General features: G+C 33.5%; 1 protein-coding gene across 2 annotated transcripts in view; it reads left to right on the top strand.

The window, feature by feature from the left end:
• Positions 1-22,366, top strand: part of CEP78_1 (Centrosomal protein of 78 kDa) — an 83,602-nt gene that overhangs the window by 47,175 nt on the left and 14,061 nt on the right. For both annotated transcript variants that reach the window (XM_051217892.1, XM_051217891.1), the window contains 4 exons: positions 9,768-10,149; positions 14,855-14,919; positions 17,133-17,405; positions 21,146-21,429. In XM_051217892.1, the coding sequence (XP_051064324.1) occupies positions 9,768-10,149; positions 14,855-14,919; positions 17,133-17,405; positions 21,146-21,429 (1,004 nt within the window). The remainder of the gene's footprint in view (positions 1-9,767; positions 10,150-14,854; positions 14,920-17,132; positions 17,406-21,145; positions 21,430-22,366) is intronic.

Raw genomic sequence — 22,366 nt, 5'->3', positions numbered from 1 at the left:
CAGTTAACTACAAATCATGTGAAGAAATCAACAACATGGAAACAATTAACTGAATAACAAATCGTATGTGTGTGTGTGTAGGTATGTATGTATGTGTGGGAGATTGATATGAAGGAATAAATAAAGTTCAAGTTCAAGGATGAAACATTGATAATGAAACATCGATGTACATGTCAAAACATAAATTGTATTGTTTAAAAACTCATTGAGTTCATTCAAAAATAATAACGGTGTATGTGATATTAAAAACCGTTTTAAACAAGAGATAGGTTCCAAATTTTACTTGTCAAACGAAATTTACCAGGTAGTTGCCAGTTGAATACCATCTTTTCGGTTCAGGCTGTTCTTGTTCGCCCATATATGCAGCGCTTCTGCTGTCAATCTTTCTTTATGAGTGTTAAAACCTTCTGAAGTATTTTGGTCCCTTCAAAATTAATCTTGTGTCCTGTTTCTAACGCATGTAACGCTATTCACCTCCTCTAGCGATATTCATAATAAAACATTCGAATCAATCGCTTAAAAAAAATTATCCAATATTTCTTCATTATCTCGAATCTCTTCATTTGATATTAATCTATGGTAGTAAAAATTATCTTTCAAGAAAAAAAATGTTTTTCATGTTTTACTGTTAAAAAAAGAAACTTGGTGAAATCCATAGTGTTCTTGATTAGTAACTAAATTATTACATTTTTTCATAGATTCCAATGGTACAAGCTTCAATTTTTTCTCGTTATTATCCCCCCCACACATACACACTTTTAATGAATATGTTAACATGTAAAAATAATTTTAAAATATTTAATTTCAATAATCCCGCTGCGATACAAAAAAGATAGGTGAAAATGTTTTAATTAACTGTAACTGTTCAATTTTTATTTTGAGCGGGATAGATAAATAGATAGATGTATCAAAATAAACAGACAGGTAAATGGATAATAATATTTATTAATTAACAATCAGTGTAATTCTATTCATTTACATATTAAATCTACTGACTTCTTGTATATAAGTAATATAATTTAGTCCAATTTATCTTACAACAATGATAAAATAATTCCAATGGTTAAGATCATGAGTCAGTTGAAGCTAGACCACCATGGAAAACCTGGAAGCAGTGGACGGCCGTTTCGTCCTATTGTGGGACTACTCAGCAGTACACATTCACGACCACTCCCCCTGCGAGATCCGAACCCAGGACCTACTGGTTTCGCGCGCGAGCACTAAACCACTAGACCACTGAGCCGGCATCCAACGGTGTTAATGTCTAACTTCAACTAATCCATGAAAATTGTGCTACCGTCCACCTTTGTCTCGCGTTCGCGCGAGATAGTGATAAGTAATTTTTAGAAATAATTACGATATCCAAGCCGACATATAGGCATGGGCCGGTTGATATAAAACAGATGTAATACATTGTTAGAAAAGCTATACTTCACAGATTGTTCTGATATGTTAATAATGTTAATAACGTGAAGTACATAATGTAGGCGAAATGCACAATGATAACATTTTAGAATACTTCATTGTCATCGAAGTATACACCAGTATAGTCATCAAGCTTGTAAGCACCAAAAAAAGAATGTATAAATACTCCAAGAGAGCAGTACAACTATGATTGCATTAGTGTTTGATAATGAGATAAAACACATAGGACTGGGAAGTTAAAAACCAATGGTAGGATTAAATTATCATGTTTCGCTAATGAACTACGATTTCAGTCCAGTTTCATGATATTTATAATCATCCATAACTTGAAACAAGTGGATGAAAACAAAAGTGCAAATATTATTCTATTGACAATTCGTTACCAGTAAACGTTTCAGAGTTCCCATTTAGTGATTTTTTACAATTATTAGTAGTATTAGATGGTTGTGAGTAATAGGTAAGAAACCCCATAAATAGGTCTCGTGCTACCTGACACTCATCAGTAACGTGTATCCGTAGTCTCGAGGGAACATATACTACCATCCGGGTTGGAAAGTGTATCACATAATTTTACATTTTGAAATGTTACCACTTACCTATTTAGTCCACGATTAATCTCCTGTAGAGCTGAGGTGTGTTTACTCTCAATTGATTACTGAATAGTGCCAAATGTGATGTTTGTCTAGTCCTTTGTTTTCAGTATGAGTAGTTAAGTGACAATATCCCGAACTGTGAAACTAGATCATGTGAATCTGAATCCACTAGAGATTATTACCTCCATCAAGACTACAGGTCTCTCTTGTTGATAAATGTTAAATCACACAAAGCTTATGTCAACACACGGTTTTCTATGGACTATCTACAACAATCTAACTTTTAAATATAGTGAACTTGATGTTCAGTCACTAAGACTAGTTGACAATTTGATCCAGCACCAAAGGACTAGAAAAGTATCACATTAGTCACTAGTCAGTGATTAATCAATTGTAAATAAACAATAATTGTAGCTTTATGTCGTAAATTATGATCAGCGTTGTTATCTACTAGGTTATTAAATCACTCTAGTCACTACTAACCGGTGTAGTGTACACAAAATTAGTGATTAATAATTACGTAAACATTATAGGCAGAGATGGATGGTGGCTAGCAGTAGAATCCAGGACACACGTTTTGTCCTATTTGTAACTCGTCATTGGTTGGGTGTACCTACATCCCAGGGTTGATGTTCACTCCGGAACTTGAATCCAGTATCGTTCGCTCTAAACACCATCATGTTATTCACCTAAGTACTGAATCTAGATAGCCACTGACTTGTACAATGGATTAGAGTTTAATTCATTTTTGTATTGATTGTTTGAATCTTTCCATGGACGTTTAGGAGAAACTGATCAATTACAGTCTTCAACATCAAAGGGTAGATTTAAACAATCAATGTAAAAATGAATTGTGTCAACACTTTTATTTTCCCTCATTGTTTAGATTTAAAACTGAAATGATTATATCCTAATCTTGAATGCTGATAATGTTGTCTACAAAGATGATGAAAACTTTACAATCGAATTATTTAATTCAGTGAATACGGTTCCATGAAAATACAGCTAATATTATAAGTCATTAATATCTTCCTGCCCCCATATGCCTTGGTACGGCCGAGAGTGGGGAGAGTCAGCTCTCTCTAGAAATACTCTCATGTAGCCGCGTGCATACAACCACTGTCAGGGAAGTCCTACTCACTGCCTTCTTGCACCACGGGTGTTGTTTACGAAGTTAAGAGGACGAAAAGCGAATGTCCGGCGCTTTAACCGGGCCGGTGAAAACAGTGGGTCCACCTAGGGGAGTTGGAAAACCCTCATTCCAAACCAATGACGCACATGGGCCCCAGTATCCTGAAGGAACAAATGGCGCATGAACCAATCATTGGTCACTGGCTACCATGGGACTGCATCTCCTCACGATGTTCCACTGCCTTGTGTATCAGACTTTTATGTCAAAGGCTCGGGGTGTCCCCCCCTAAGGAAACCACTTGCTTCTGTTTGAGCACCCGAGCAGTATCACAGCCCACACACAAATAGAATGAAATGACGATATTTGTGTGGCGCATATATATCTGGTGCCCCCTTGTACCAATATTTATTTGTTCAAATAAATAATATCTTTCTACTTAAGTAGTATGTTTGAATATAACACTAAATCTACTATCAAACATGAGTTAATTAAGTAATATATTCTATGGACAAAAAAACAATCTATGCAATGAGCGTAAAATTCATTCTGATAAACAGTGGAGTCATTGATATTTTTCTCTTTACTTTTCTAACCGTTTATCTCCTCTTCATTTTACACTCTAATTATATTCAGTAAATTTAATCAGAACTGATCATATTTTGTGCGTGTGTGTGGGTGTGTACGTTTTGTAGCTGAGAGAAGTTGAACAAAAACCGTATAATAAAATTTATAAAGAAAATTGACTTATTAAATAATTAAATCACTAGGTAAGCAGAAGAAACAACTTCAAGTTAATTTAGTTTACGTTATAATATAACTTCATATAATTCTCAATTCACAACCTCAATATTCGAAGGAAATTTTAATTGAACCACATGCATACACATACACCGACATGAGTTACTGTTTTTATTAGGTTGTTTTGTTTGTTTGTTTTGTCAGTCAGATCAAAAGTTGACAGTTGATTAGTGAACAAAATTAGATAGAAGGTTGACGAACAATGGTAAAATAATCAAAGTAATATCGTGGTAATGATGGATAGTGGCTAGCAATGGAATCCAGGACGCGCGTTTTGTTCTATTTGGGACTCGTCAGCTGAATGTACCTGCGGTGCTTACTATCTGGTTTAGGGTTCTTTTAATAATCTTAATCTGTTAGATTGAAGACGTTGGATGAAATCGCTGAAAAACGATCACAATAGTATGAGTCTATCCATCTATCAATTGCAGTCTTAAACCTCAATGGGAAGATACAAGCCAAACAATAACAAGTGAATTAATATCGTGGTAGTTTATAAATTACACATTGGTAACTAATTTTAGGAGGGAATTTCTGAATTTTTCATGATAAGCTGTGAATAGTAGAGTTCAGTTACGTCGGGTAAGAGGTAGTTAACCTTCAAACGTATCGGAAAACAATTACACGATATTGATCGACATTTGACTCGTTAGCTATTTGATACCGGTTAAGTAATTTAAAGCGTACATACTCATTGCAAGACCTGCGATCCTGCGTGAGAACACTGATGAGAATGTGAACAATCCCAAACTATGATGAAACAACTACTGTATTTCTTGGCTTCAAATGATTCCTTAAATAAGATCGGTTTGTAGGAGAAAATCAAAATATTAATCATCTCAAATCATGACACCCATTCGTTAATAGAATGGATATATTTCCATCTAAGTAGTTTTGTCGCATTTCTTTATTTCTCATCCCGTTCAATTTCAGTATTTCGATCATAGTAGTAATGGATTAGTTACAAAAACCCATCAGCTTCTTTCATTTCTATCATATTTCTCAAGAGTTACTTATCCGCTTAGGGACAGGTATATATGTATATGAACATATACATTATATGCATTACTAAACAAACATTTTTATGTGTATATAAGATCAGAAAATAATGAGTAAGCATATGAGTACACTTTGAGACACACATACACATTATTCAACCAGTGGTTGAATGACCGCTGCAAGTTTCCAACTAACTTTCTTACATTTTATCAATTTTTTTTTAAAACTAATTAAACTGGGAAACTTCGTAAAACTCACCTTTGTTTAAATTTATAACAGTCAATTTGAGGGGGGTTGGTGGTGGTGGTGGTGGTGTGGATTAAATGAAGCAAAGATAGAATAGTAAGATAAACGATGTTTTACTAAAAAAAAAATCATTTTAATTGTCTTTTTAGTTTAGCCAGTTTTTCTTTTCTGTCATTCACTTCTATCAAGAAAAGATGAGGACTTTCATTTTCTTTTTAATTAAAAGTTTGTCAGTTTTTACGGTAGATATGAATAAGAACATTTTCCTATGTACGATAAGTGTCTTATAGCAGCAACTCACGTGCAATTGAGTTTGTTCTCATTTAATTCGGTTAAATCCTTTTATTTAGTGGACAAAGTCATCCGTACTATAACAACTTATTGTACCTTTATTACTGTTGTGCTTGTATGAAATATGTATGTTTGAACATTGCTTACCGCATACGCATATATTCATTCTGCTAGCTTTATTATTAGTTGCTTAATTGATTCGATGATCCATTCATTTCCCTATATATATATATACATGTACATTTACACTCTACACACTCTACATTCTCGGTTCGCTGACTCACTCATTCGCCTCACTGCTTTGTGGTCTGAGTTATCTGCTAATAAAACTGTAGTCGCTGCTTCTCTTTGCCTTCTGATTTCAAACATCGTTGAGGATTATATGATAACGGTTACGAGGGTGATTGGTCAACGAAGCACATCCACTACAGTCTGTAAATTTGTTACCAATCCATTTTTCAATGTTTTATATATATATATATATATATATATATATATATATATATATATATATATATATATATATATATATATATATATATATATATATATATATATATGGTATTGACCACTTTTTCCATTCATCTAGCAGATGAGTGCTCCTTCATAAAGAACATAATGACCACTGAAGATTTCATTTCAAGCACTTAATATCACTTGATTTGATTTTTCCATTCAACATGTTGAGATAAGTTACAGTAGCGTGTTTATAGAAGATAGTTTTATAAGACTGAAATCAAATCCACAGTAAAAATCATACTCTTATATAATACAAGACTGATTCATTAAATAAATGGTGAAATTGTCAAAAAAATACTAGATATATTGTAGTGTCGGTTATTATATTAAACCCATATACCTTATTCTAGCTTTCCGACAGCCCATTCTACTTGAGTCACATTCTGACCATGTTATTTATTCGCTTATCAATCTTGACTGTTTTTATATGAGCGCGTAGGTGTGTGTACATTTCTTATCCCATATTGATTAACGCTTGGTAAAATGGGAGTTGACTTACCCGCCGTCTTCACCGCGCGTCGTTTTGCTTTGTTCTATTCCATTCGCTCTATATACAAAGTATATGTATTCAGAAGTCCATTATCGTTATTTGACTTATTAAATTCCGTTATTGACTAACGCGATTTAACTCGATGATTATATATGAGGATAGGCGACATATATATTTCAACAACAATCATCATTACAATCTCCTTGGAATCAGAACCCGGGCCACTAAAGTGGAGAACCTTTTTGACAACATCATCTGATCTAAATGACGACAAAATTCAAGGGCCCCACAATATTACACTTTTATCGAACGTTGAAAAAGGATGGTCAACCTCAAATTTTTTTCCACATTTTCTGTTTATTTAAGCCGTTCATCCATCTCACCTACTAGATGACTGACTTTTGAAGTACATTGAAAGTACTGGATTAGAAGAGAATATTCAATATGTTCAGTAACTGATCATTTATCAATTCTACATTTTTTCGAAAAAGTATTTTATTAGTCGACAGAATTATGTTGAATGAATAAATTCGATTCGTAATCTGATGCCCCGTTATATAATATAACTAAGTGATCATAATAGGCCCTGTTTACTATCTGGTTTAGGGTTCTTTTGATAATCTTAATCTGTTAGATTGAAGACGTTGGATGAAGTCACTGAAAAACGATCACAATAGTATGAGTCTATCCATTTATCTCCACTCTTTAGATTATGAATTACTGTTATTATCATTTCATACTTTTTATACCACGGATTCACTATTTCTTCGTAAACCATATTCTCTATTCCCGTTTATTATTATTACTGTCATTATTACCGATAATATTACTAGTTCTGCCATCAGTCAGTCAGTCATAGACAAGGTAGAACTCAACACATATGTTTATCGATTCGAGTTCTTTGTAGTCCATCATCACAACCAAATGATGTCGTCAGGATAAATGTCAGAGTAAAAAAAGAGTAATCTTACCATCAGTATTAGGAATGTTTAAGTATAGACAACATGATTTCTGAAGAGACAATGAAGTTACAGAATAAAAAATATGATTATTTCAAGATGAATTATGAATGCTACGAAATGTGATACATACAACTTGTACCAGCTCTTACGTTACTAACTCATTAAATATGATATGTCTTATCAATATTAAGGATACCTCTTACTGATGAGTGCTCAATAGCTTGAAACTTAAATCCAGAGGTTCCTGTTGACTACATCTAACCACCACAACACTTCATATTATTTTATATTTGTGAATTTTGAACTTGAAACGACGGTATTTGTTATAAATGGAAAACATCAAAAAAAGAAGATAAAAATCACTGTCCCCACCACCATCATCATCACCATCAAGTGATTGTTTCTTTTTTATTCGATTCAATCGGTTTATTAGTTTTACCGAATTTTACTGGAGATCAAACAAATTTTATGCTCACTACTATTTCTAGTCCTTAATAGTGTTATATCCTGATGGAAATAATGAATAGTAACTTTTGAGACCCATTTATGGACCAATAATATGCATATATTTTTATCGTATAATTGCTAAGTAGCTAAACTATTCTTATTCATGTCCCTCTTATTATAAGCTTTATTTTGAACTATTATTATACGATTTACCACTCTTGAGTTATGCCCTGTCTATCAATTACTATCTCCCTTATTCACAGCCAAATTTGGCTAAATCTTGTACAAATGTTGTTTCCTATTTTATGGTACGATGTGGTCTGGTAGGTTGGTATATAAACCCAATATATTTGAAATAAATGATTTATATCGCAGATGCTGAGATTGCTGTTCTTGACTTAACTGGCTGGGCTAGGCAGGAAGCAGAACCAATAAGGACCCTAGACTGATCGTACGTGTCTTATGCGTCATTGGTCCGATAAACAAATTACTATTCTGTAATTGGCGTTATCATTACGTTATACATTAACAGGGCACATAGGCTACAAGTTATAACAAATAGGATGAGTAAAATTAAGTGTTTTCTTTTTTATTTATTTATAATCATGGTTGAACTTTGAAGAACTTTTTGTAAAACATTCAACAATAATTTTAAACATTTTTTGTTTATCTCTATAGAATTTTGTTTCTTATCTGTAACTTCCGATTCATTTACAAGATACATACACTTGTTCCATACGATTAACAAACTACTAATGATAGTGAATAAATGCTAAATGACTATAAAGGTTTTCAATGGTAGTCTAACATTAATCGGTTCATGATCTCAATCAAAAAATGAAAAAAACTTAACAATCTCCACAACCCCTAAACTGAAAGTTTTAATTGTTGAAATCAAATGATAATACTTAAAGTATAAGCATTTATATATTTGTTCTCGTTGTATTGATTAACAATATATGGATATGAGATTGATTAGATCTATAATCAATTTCAGCTAATAGTGAACCGAATTCATAATGTCTTACTTACCGCTTAACGTTTAAACAGGTACAACTACATGATATCAAACAGTTTTGATTAATTCATTTCTCACAATTATTAAACCATTATTTGAATAATTGGTTATGGTTACCATTATAAACTGCTATCCACTGATGTGTCAAAGAAAACCGATGAACCACTAGATACGTTTTGAACTAAAAACTTGATATAGTAATAATAATAATAATATTTATAGCTCAGGATGTGGATTCGAAGGTGGTATTATCTATATTTATTCTGATAAGTAAGGCTTTGTTGTAGCGTTTAACACCTAACCAGTATTCATTTCGTGATGAAAACCCTAAATATAATTTTTAATCCTCACTTGTAATTGTAGATCCTGGTTCTAATTATTCACAGCAAGTGGCTATCAGGACTCAGTAGCTCAGTGGATAACGCGATGGCGTTTGAAGCGAACGGTACTGGATTCGAGTCCCAGAGTGAACATCAACTCTAAGATGTAGGTAAATCCAGCTAACGAGTCCCAAATAGGACGAAACACGCGTCCTGGATTCCACTGCTACCCACTATCCATCATTTCTTTTAATGCTTGTACATTAGGGTAATACGCACAGTATGCATATATGCCAATAAGAGACTGATCAATTGCAGTCCTAAACATCAATTGGTAGATTCAAGTAAAACAATACCAAGTGGATTGATTTATAACCCTATTTAGACCCTAGTTAGTAGATGAATTTTCTCGTGGTCACTTTAACTTGGCTCAACGTCCATCCATAAATTATATTCCTGTAAGATAGCTTTATATATATATACTCTTGATTCACTTTTATTTATTTTATACTATGTTTTATATCTAGTATCAAGCAATGCAAAGACATAATGCCGCTTGGCAAGAATCATTACGTTATCGTTTTCCAGAACTTGATCGTCTTGGTGGATTAAAACGTATCACATTGAATGATAATCCAAAAATATGTGATGAAGGCTCTATTCAATTAGCTGATGCATTGATTGATGATTTATGGGTGAAAGCTATTGATTTACAAGCATGTAATCTAAGTGATAGCTCAGCAAGTACATGGTTAGCTGTATTGATAGGATTACGAATAGCTAATGGAAATCAATTGATGACACATGATGAAATACATTTAAAATCAAATAGATCATCTACTATAGATGATCAACATCGTGGAAATCATTCTTTAGTTGTTCTTGATTTACGCAGAAATCCTAATATATGTAAGTACTTGACTATCATTATTTTAACTAAGTTTGAAAATTCCTTTATTTCTCCTACTGTAGATGTTTATATTCTATAGGTGTTTTGTAGTTCTATACCTTGTTGTAATGTTACATGCTTTCAGTCTTCTGAACCTTTTTTTAAATCTAGTTGATAATTAACCTTATAACAACACAAGCATTTTGACAGTACGAATTTTAGAGGAAATAACAAACTACTTGTAAGTAGTAAAGGTTTGAATCATAAGTATATTTTATCAAACGGTTGAACGAGTTGGTGGTTATTTGGACTCATTGGCTAGATGAATAACTCATTAGGCGTTTAAAGCATAAGGTTTAACGTTCAAGTCTCAATATGAACATCAATACAGGAATATGGCAGGTACATCCGTCTGACAAGTCCTAAATAAGGTGAAACACATGCCCTGGATCCCGCTACTAGCCAATATCGAACTTTACTTAAATATAGTGTGAAAAATAGTGTGAATTGTCCTGTTGTTAATATTTTTTCTTGAAATTTGATCAGCCTTGGTTTGCGAATGGCAATCCTTTGCGGATTACCTCGGTATATCAATTATGATAAAAGTTGATACAAAATAGATGAAATGTGGCTAGCAGTGGAATTCAGGTTAATCGTTTCCTCCTATTTGGAATTCATCAGCTGAATATACCTGCATCTTAGAGCTGATATCCATTCCGGGACCCAAACTCAGTACCATTTTTCTATATGCCAACTAAAACAGATCAAATTTTAATAAAAATTTCAATGACGGGATAGTCCAAACCATTTGAAATCGAATTAAATTTCATACTCGTTGCAGAAGTGACAAGCTATATGGACCGAATAGCTAAGTGCATAACGTGATGGCGTTTGAAATGGACGGTACTGATTTCGAGTCGTGGATTGAAACCCAACTCAAAAATTCAAGCACATCCAGCCGACAAGTATCAAATAGGATGAATTGTGTGTCTTGGGTTTTACCTCTAGCTACATTCCATCTGTTTTATATTATTTTGTATCATAAAGATATATCTAGCTAATCTGCTCAGGGTACATATATCTGACAAAAAGTACTGACCAATTGAAATCCATTAGGTCAATAACGGTGAAAAATGAAATTAAACCACCACAATTGATCGATCACTGGGTGGTGATCAATTTCATGTGTCTCAAGTCCTTATTAGTGATGATCGAATGCTATCGACCATGTTGCAATGTGGCCACCAATCTGGATGACTCGATATTGCATGTGCTATGTCGAGATTAGATGGTGGTTGAAGGTAGTCGACAGGAAACCCTTGTTGTGACTGTGGACTGCAGATTGGGCGGCAGAGAATTATCGATCAGACCAGAGGCGCGTAAACACGTAAGAACGGCCTAGAGTTCTGATTGGCCCTGCTTTCCCGTCTAGCCCAGTCAGATAATTCCAGAACACAAGTCTCAGCCTCTGCGATATGATTCCTTATATTTCAAGCATACTGAGTTTATATACCAAACAAACCGACCAAAACGTACCAATAAAATATGAAACAACATTTGTACAAGAATTAGCCAGCTGTGACTGTGAATGAGGGAGGTAGCGATTAACAGACAGGGAATAATTCATGAATGGTAAATCGTATGATAATAGTTCATAGGTAAAAATGAAGCTCACAATAAGAGGAGCATGAATATGAACAGTTTAGTTACATAAAATTTATACGATAAAAATATGCTCATAATATTCATCCATAAATGGGTCCCAAAAATTACCATTCATTATTCTTATCGGGATACAACAACCCTGGACTCGGGTTTCATGCTACTTGGCACTCGTCTGTAAGGTGTACCTGTAATTTTGAGGGAACTCGTGCTCCCTGACGGATTCGATCCCTCAAGATTACACGTTCACCTTGCTGACGAGTGCCAAGTAGCACGATATCCGGGTCCAGGGTTTCCTGTTGACTAACTCTAACCACCATCTAATCTCGAAATTAAACCATATTACGTTTATTCTTTTCATTGAAACATAATGTTTCATCTTTAGAAATAATGAAAAATGGCTCACCTGATTACTTATCATAGTCCTTTCTTATTTACTTAAGAATTATTTAGTTTTTTGTATTGTTTTACTTCTCTTTTCATCCTTTTTTTCTAGTCTCTTCTTTTCTTTTTATCTCACCACTTGATTTCACTTTGATTTCAATAAATTAGTCCATTCTAAGCTTCTATGAAGTATTCCTCATCAATTGATTTTTCACTCCTGTAATAAACTTGAAAAAAAAAATAAAAGAAGAAAGAAAACAGATTCTGTTGCCAACTCATATCCCCCACCCATTATTTATGTTCCTCAAATTCTATCAATAATTTTATCTTTTTTAACCATCCTTACACTAAGTATACTTCATTTTCACTGTTAATCAAGTTTGTTTTAGTTTTAACAATAACAAAAAAAAACAAACAAACTTGAAGCATAATTAATGAATCAAAACAACGATGAACAGGTTTACAGATTCCATTTCTGGGTTGTTTTTATCAGTTAATTTCCTTTACATACATTTTATAAAAATATGGCATAATGCACTTCAATGTTCAATTCATTTGAATACTATACATTAATTTGATTTTCTAAATCAACGATTCAGATAATAAGGAGATTGTGATGTTTTACGTTTATTTTCCTTTGTTTTGTTTTGTAAAACGTCTATAGATGAAGCTTGAGCAAGAGATGTTCAGTAAGAATATAAAATAAGATGTGAAATGAGTTTGTATCATTATAGACTACTATTCCACTTGTAAACGTCCACAATCATAGGCTTGGGATAGAGTTTAAGCATCTTTAGATTTTATAGTGATCATATGACTATTAAGTTATCATACACTGGATCTCGTTTTCAATTTGATTTAGTTCATAAAATAGAAAGTGTTACTGCTGAACAAAAAACTGATATGATGTGATATAAGGAAGGAGGCATGATGGGGCATAATTTATGGACGAACTAATCAGATTTCAGATAGTGCATCTTGGATTTCGGTGTGAAACTCATCTATCCATTTAACTAGTTAACATTCTAATATTATAATTGATGTCATTTCATGATATAAACCAAGACTTACTCTAAATTCCAACTCTTAATTGAAATACTGATTTCTCACATTAATTGACAACCGTATTTTGACCCTACTTTGTGACTGAAGTATCTCAAGGCCACTTTAGCATCTATTAAAGATCGTCCATAAATTAAAGTCACCCAAAAAAGGCAACGACAACCGATGAGGATTTACCATACACCCATAATAAATGAGAATATTCTGTCTCAACATACTGATTTTTACATTTTATTAATACTAGTTAAGTCAATTTTGCAATAAATTAGAGTGGTACTCACCTCTGATAATTTGCTGAATAAACTCAGTTTTCAATTTAATCAAATATAATTAGTTGCTGGGTTTGTCTAATCCATGATAAACTGTGATTAGCTGTTGAATGCGAACAAATATTTGTTTGTGTAATTCTTATTTGTTTTTCTAACCTTGTTAGGCGTGAATAAATGTGTTAATCTAGCTGGTAACACATGTTGATCACAATGGATTTAACATGTTAATGATTAGTTTAGTATTAAGGCGTGACATTCTCTTACGTTATCTAGAATCGTCCCTCTTGTTTGACCTAGGTACCTAGCATTATATCTGCCTTCTCGGAAAAAAACCAAATACTATATAACTAATCTACTGAGTTACGTAGCAAACTGACTTAAACTACTTCATGGAAGTGATGATTGTAATCACTGAGTTTATTTCAAATATAATTTTATATCCGATATCTATGGCATACTTAGTGACCAATTTCTGTCAATTTTTTTATTCCAATTCTGATGAATGTCTATATAAGTTATGTTACAGTCAAACTAGATCCTTCTTCATTGTCATATCTATGTGGCATCTTCACTAAGTGTCAGGGATTTGATGGCACAAATCAGTATCTTCTTATGCTAAGGTTTCGTATATTCTTGTCAAACTCAATAAGATATATGATGCCTCTGGATGTGTTAAGCATGTATCTAGTCTGTGAATTGGTTTGAAATTTATACGTTAACGTCTGATCAGTTGATTTCTCATCGATTTGACAATGGTAAATACGACTGATTATTTTCTTAACTCGTTCGATAAATAGTTATTGAATATAAGTACTATACGTTCTAACGATCTTCACAAACTCCGTATGCTAATAACTATCACTTACCTATGAGTAACTTATTCCAAGAGATACATGCAGGTTGTTAGTAAAAATCCATGACCAGTGGAGTTCAGCCATGTCAGCTGTGAGACAGTTACACACCAGTGAGATCATAATCTATTCGTACAATATCATGAATTGATTAAAATCAAACATATAAACCTTTGAACTTCAACTCAGAAGTCTAAACCTAAAGTGTTTGCTGCAGAACCCAAAGATTTTGAGTCCAATCCCTGTTGAGCTAGTGAATATTCACTACTGAGAAGTCCTATACTGCTACGAAAGAGCTATTCAATGGTTGTCTAACTAGGATTACTCCGTGATGTAGACTATAGAAGTAAGAATGAATTTACTAACTCCATTCTAATCATTTTGTTTAATAAGTAATCGCTTTTTTTCTGACATTTAAAACATTTCATACTGATTTAGTACATTTGTATTGTCTCACTATTTTAAACTTGTTTTTCACATATTTTACCCATTTTAAGCTCGTGATCTATTACGTGCTGTAACAGAAAGGGCACTTATCAATTCCGAGGGTAAACAGACTGAAGTAAGTTAGATCATATAAATATGATCATATGTGTAATTACTTCAAATTGTAAATTGATTGTGTATTCGAATTAGGACAAAACAGTTTTTCTGTATTATAAGCAAAGATGGATAGCGGCTAGCAGTGGAATCCAGTACGCGCGTTTCGTCCTGTTTGGGACTCGTCAGCTGGATGTACCTGCATCTCAGAGCTGATGTTCACTCTGAGACTCGATCAATTTCAGTCCTAAAAACATCAATGGGAAGATTGAAGTAAAAAAATACCAAATTCTTTCCGTATTATTACTTTTTTAAACGGTTATCCACATGATGCCAATTCTTGATGAATATGCACAAATATATTGTTCAATTACTGAATGATGGCCAATTTCATGTCTGTCTAATCCTCCTTAATACTGATCGAATTTTATCGATCCAGTTGCAATATGACTACTATTTTAATTAACTCAATAGTGATGATTGCACTTGTTGCGGTGATATCCAGAAAATTGCTTGCAAAAGACAAGCAAGCATCAGGAAACACTAAGAAGCGTTTCATCTAATCAGCGTTCAATTGAAGTCTTAGCCAAAAATATCGAGGAAGCGAAACGTCACATGCAGAGGCTCTGATTGGCTGGCTGCTACACTGCTACTATGTTTAGTAGCATTCCAGAATCTGCTAGCAACCCAAGGACATTTAAAATATTATAAAAATCCTGTATTTTCTGTATTAAAATGAACCTTGGAGTAAACTATTTCTCGCATACTTCGCGTCTCCTCTCACGTGTTCAGGTCGCTGTATAGCTCTAGCTTGGGGGTTACCGAATAGCTTAGAAGACGAATATATCGTTCAATCCGCAAGACTTATCAACACTGTGTTTTTTTTATAGTAAGGAAATAAAGGTAGTCGATAGGTAACTCTGAAACTCAAGTTAAATTAAAGGAACAGACAAATGTGTAATTGATAATTATTTAATAATCAATCATTTATAAATCTCTCAATCCTACAGAACACTCGTTGGCCGAATAGCTTAGTGGTAACTTTACATACTGTGAGACTGGATAGCCCAGGTTCGAATCCACCTGATAATATCAGTTCCTTGAAGATTCTAGAGACAATTTGATAGCGATATATTGGTTGGAAATGAAATACATCTACACTGTTATTACAGTTTATTCAAAATTTAGGGGTAATTTTTCGACGGCTTTACCATATATATGTATGGTTTGAAGCGAATGGTAATTAGATAACTTGTAGTCAAGTGTATTCATTCACTCTCAATGATCATTTCTTGCTTAACTGAATATACTGCGAGACTATAATTTATTGACGAACCCATTCGATTTAAGATATAGAGAATCTTGAATTTCGATGTAAGATTCATTCATCTATATGGCTAAATAGTATTTTGATATTATAGAAAATGTCAGTTTGTAATGAAAACCCTAACTGTAATTGCAAATCCCAGTTCTAAATACTCACAGTAATTTATAACCGTGTTTAGATCTTAATTAGTAGTTGTATTTTCTCATGGTTACTTTGACTTCGCTCACCATTCATTCATAAATCATAGTCTCACCGAATGTACTAACTGCAATAAACAACAGCACTATGAATATTGGAAGTACAAATTTACTACACAAAACAAAGAACCAGTACTTCATCTAGTTTGTCTTCTCCTAACTATTAAACGTTGGATAAATAGTACCGACAGTTAGCACTAGGGGCTAAATAAATAATGACATAAACAGAAGTGTATTGAATGCAAAAGTGTTATGAAAAACTTAGTATACAATTGTTTAGATCGTAGTAACTGATTTAAGTTGTTAGAACAATTTATTTATGGTGATAGATTTAGTTTATAGGTTATATTTTTAACAGATTGATGTCATTCGAGATACTATAGAAAATTACTCAGCATTCGACAGCTTTTTTGTCCTGGTTTAGGACTCTTCATCAGTTCTCCTCGACAGCTCTATCCAGTGATCGAATCTAGGATCTTTGGGTTTCTGACCCATTGTTCATTGGTATATATATATATCAAATTTCAATTAGTTTGTGACATATCACGTCGATTAGATCATATCATTGATGACAATTATTTTGATTTCCTACATTTTTTGAACTTTACCAATGATATCTCTTTAACAATTGAAAGCAATCATTCTTTTTCATATCCTTTACTTTCAACATATCAATCATTCTCGTCTATTGTTTCAACATACTTTAAACAGTTTAGTTGGTTAAAAGCTGGCTCACAAACTCCATCACAATTATGCTCTGGTGTAACAACTTATCCATGGCCAGGTTTAACTGATATGTCAAATCCTATTCCTGGCATTGATCTAATAAATCCATTCAACAAATCTGTGAAATCATCTAATTCTTATCGAGCAAGATCAAAATCAAATAATTCTTTGCATTATCATGAGAAAACTGTTAATTCTGATGATAAAAATGTATGTATATATCATAGAAATAACTTATCTGATAGACCACCGTTTATAGTAAGTTCATTTACATTTCTAACATTTAAATTCACTTGGTGTTGTTTACTTGTATCTTCCCCTTGAAAACTGCAATTGATCAGTCTCTTGTTAGCATATGTGCATTCTGTACGGACTGCCTAAATATTGCCTTAGGTAACAAGCTTTATAATTAAAGATGAATAGTGGCCAGAAGTGGAATTCAATTGGACGGGCGTTTCGTCCTATTTAGGACTCGTCAGCTGGATTTATCTGAATCTCAGAGTTGATGTTCACCCTGGGATTCGAACCCAGTACCGTTCGCTTCAAACGCTATCGTGTTATTCACTTAACTACTGAGTTCTAACATTTGTAATTTCTTAATTAAGAAATTTTTTTCAAATTTGATTAGGTCACTAGCGGAAAATAGTTTTGTTGGGAAAGTTTTATGGAGATTAATTTAAATTTTAAATTGTATTCATAAAAGATTGATTTAATCTGAGGTACCAATAAAGACCAGGAAGAATTGAATCCCGCGAGCGGGATCGTGGATGCGCACTGCTGTGGAGTCCCACAATAGGACGAAACAGCCATCCAGTGCTTCCAGGTTTCCAACGGTGGTCTAACATGAATTGGTTTATTATCTCAATCAAAGAACTGAATGATTGACGTGCTATATCATGAATTGAACGAAATTGAAAATATGCCATTAAAAACAGTCAAGGCTATAAGTGAATAACTGATATGCTCGAAATATGTTAGCATAATAACTTAAGAAGAATAAATTAATTGATCTGTTCGAAAGCCAAATTAACCCATGTAACTGTGACATTATACTAGACTCTAAAAACTAAGCAAGACCATTCTGTAAATAAAATCAATGAAATTGTTACTCGGAGTTCTAGTGAGAAGCCATGACCAGTGGAGATAATCCGTGTGGGGTAGAGACAGGTATCTACTTCAGTACGATGGAAGATGGTCGCGCAATTCCACGGATTGGTTGATGTTAGACGTTAACACCGCTGGATGCCAACTCAATGATTTATAGGCTAAGCGTTCGCGCGCGAGAATAATTTCAAACTAGAAAGCTTTAAAGTTGCAAGTCATGTACAAAATATAATAAATGTCATACAACACAAATAATGGGATGTATAATAACCTCAACAAAAGTTACTATTAAAGAAATTCACCGAACACAAGAGATCTTAAATGATTTTAAGAATTACAAAGAGAGCTGGTAAACAGTTGGAACCGAATTATCAGGAAATAGTAAGTGTCTAAATTAAGAAATGCATGCATTCATGATTTAAAGATTGGATTGACCTTGAGTAGATCTCACAATATCTAGGTCATCCCTGAAGATTAACAAATCATAAGGTAATCTAATTGTAGTAAGAAATTGAATCGAAAACGGTTAATCAAGAATAATTGAAGAACAAACGATAATCAATATAAAGATAGGGACTGTATGTACAAAATCTATATATGTAAAATTCTAAAATATATGAGGATACAGGACATATTTGACAATTACTTCTTATATGCTGTTTTTATTTAACTAATGAACGTTTTCAAACTGATCAGCCGTAATTCTTTCTTGAAATGAGAAAGGCAATCTATACAGGATGCACATATGCCAATAACAGACTAATCAATTACAGTCCTAAACATCCATGGGAAAATTCAAACAACCAATATAATATCGTGGATGCGCACCGCTGAGGAGTCCCATACTAGGGCGAAACGGCCGTCCAGTGCTTCCAGGTTTTCCATTGTGGTCTAGCTTCAATTGACTCATGATTTCAACCAGTGAAATTTCTAAAAATCTGCACAAAACCCATTCCGATAATAATAATCACCTGCTCACTAGTGACTGACTTCAGGAGACACTCTTGGAGTTCTAGTGAGAATTCGTTACCAGTGGAGTTCAACCAGGTTTGTTGTGAGATAGGAACTCACTAAAGACAATGGGGTACGGTGGCGCAACTTCTTAATATCCGATTCATTTATCTATCAAGATTACAGATAATCGATTTTCTCCATTAAAATTATTTATGACCTTAAAAAGTTATCTCATAGATTGTGATTACATCATCTGTATAATAAAAAAACTTAACTGATAGTCGAAAATGGTAATTAATTACATGAGATATGGTTCCTTACTATTGAACTATTCCAAAACTATATGAAAAGATCAGTTAAGCAAATTTATTGGGAGTAGTTTTGTTTTTCTTCGAAAACTTCTCTTGTTTACGTCATTCCATGATTTTACAATCATTTCTCTTATTCAATTAAATTAAATCTTTCAACCTTAACAATAAAGTGTAATAGATGAACATACATCTTCTACATTTCATTCATTCTATAATACAATTGTAAATTATTATTTGTAGTGAAAGAAGAAGAAAAAAAGAGAACAACTTGCCAATTTTATTTCGCATTCTCATTTTCCCTCTGAGGGCTACATGTCTAATTCCTAAGAGAAAAACAAAAAAAGACTGATAAAAATGAGAGTAAAGAAAGATAATCAACTACTAATGTTCCCTTCATTGTTGGAATGAGATTTTTGTTGAGTTTAGTTTGGTTTTTTGAAGAAGAAAAAAACCCTGATTGTCATTTTATCATTCTATGTTCTCTCTCTCTCCCACTCCTCACTATACTTTATTCAAAGACAAAGATCCAATGTCTTCAATGATTGTGTGTACGTATGTGTATGTCTGCTTGTGTGATAAGTATGTATGTGAGCACCTCAGCGAACATAAAGTGAAGAGAGAGATTGAGAGAATACCAGCCAACGCACAAACATACACACACATGTATCATCAATAGTACATTACTTTTTATTGTTGTCATGTGCACTAACACACACACCTGTGAATAAGTGAAGCAGGTGGGCAGGGATGGTTCAAAGTGTATAACACAAGACTGATAAAGATTGGTAAATAGACATCAGTCTATGTAATAAGAACTACACACATAGATAAGTATATATAAGCAATTAGGGTAGGATATTGAATCAAATCAAAAGTTCATAATTTACATAATCAACCTATTTATTATTCCCCCCTCCCTTCAAAAAAAAAATATGTAAACACATTATTCTTTTGGGAGAAAGATAATTTCATTTCTTATTGATTATTTTTCTTTCCAAGAAAGTTATCTATTTTAATCACCTTCACAATATGTCATTATTTATTATATTGAAATTTGAACTATTCAACTGGTCAAATGATATTGTATTGTTGTTATGACAATTCTTAATGATGCGTACCCACAATTTTATAAAGGGATTGAATCTTGGAATATTAGGTTCTAGGGTGTGTAGTATAACATTTAATCACAGAGTTTTAATTAAATAACATATAATTTCAAAGTCCAAAGTCAAGAAACTTATAATATGAGTGACCTACAGTTTCTAAAAGTCAAGAATTGGCAGTGAAATCTGAAGGTTCAGGGTACGATCCTTGTCGTAGAGATCGGTGCTCACTGCTGGAGAATTGAATTACAGTACGAAACAGATGTTGATTGCTTCATGATTTTCAATGGCACTCAGAAAGAGATTAAATTGTGACGAATAACTCAGGTATCAGGTATCGTAATCAAATAGCCTAGAAGATAACGCTTTGGTGCTAGAAACAATGAATTTATTGATCAAAATCCAGTGATAAACATCATCACAAAGATATTGGTTTATGTAGTTAATGCATTTAGTCCTTAGTTATTATGTAAAACTTGATATGATGAGTATTTATTTCTACTTTCTCTTTAATTTGTTTTTTAAGCCTGCTGGTGGTCGACCAAGATGCCGTAGTGCGGATCCTGCACATTATCTAGATCATAGAACACATCATAAATGTAATGTAGACTTACATAAGAAGTGTAATCGTCATTTACATTGTTCTGATTCTGGCCAGCCTTTAAGTGAACGAGCAGTATGGAAACCACCTGGTGTGGCTAAAACTAATCAAAATGTATATTATAGTCGACCAACTACTCCATTATCAAGTCAAACAAGTTTTACTGCAGGAATACCGTGGAGAACTGCCGCAAGAGCATCACGCTGTCGGTAAGATTCATGTATTTATTCATTTTTTTTTATTTTGAATATACCATAAATGACCATCAGTCAGTCGACCATAGATAACGTAGTATAAACCTGTGTTTTAGTCCAAGTTACTCCATAACTTATATCAACATAACGAAGGGAAAATCTTAGCAATCTGGGAGTCGGACAAAAACGGGGATGAAAGGAAGTTAAAGCTGAAGAGCAGAAGACTAGTCACTGAGTTGTAACAAATGTCATTTTTATTCAGTTCCTATTTCTAATCAAATTCTACTGATCACTTTTCAATGTAGTTGCCAGTGTCTAAGTGATTTAACATCATGTACAGTACGTTTTGATATTAAGTAGTTGGAAGTACTTATTTACTTATGCCTGTTACCCCTCGTGCGAGGAGCATAGGCTCCCCAACAGCATTCTCCATCTAACCCTGTCTTGGGCAATCCTTTTCAGTTGTTTCCGGTTACGATTGATCCTTTTCATGTCTGCTTCCAATTCTCGACGCAGTGTGCTCTTTGGTCTTCCTCTTTTCCGTTTCCCTTCAGGATTCCAAGTTAGCGCATACCTCGTGATGCAGTTTGATAATTTTCACAATGTATGTCCTATCTACTTCTAATGTCTTTTCCTAACTTCCTCTTCAGCTGCAAGTTCGTTTGTTCTCTTCCATAGTAGACTGTAGCTCATTATATCCGGCCAACGGACAGTATACAAACCCATAAACCTAGGTTTCAAACTGGTTGACCCTTATTATATTCCAATCACTTTTATTTACTTGATGAGTGCCAACTAGCAAGTAATCTAGGTCTAGGATTTCCTACCGTCTATTTCCAATTACCAAACAGAAACGATGGTATATCGAAATATTACGCCCTGAAATGTTGACTCACTTTAGTCTTCTAATTTTGAAAACAATTGACTGACAAATTTATTTGGTCCTTTTTCA

This window comes from Schistosoma haematobium, chromosome 7 (assembly GCF_000699445.3).
Source record: "Schistosoma haematobium chromosome 7, whole genome shotgun sequence".
Taxonomy (NCBI): domain Eukaryota; kingdom Metazoa; phylum Platyhelminthes; class Trematoda; order Strigeidida; family Schistosomatidae; genus Schistosoma; species Schistosoma haematobium.
This window is presented reverse-complemented; position numbering and strand designations above follow the sequence as displayed.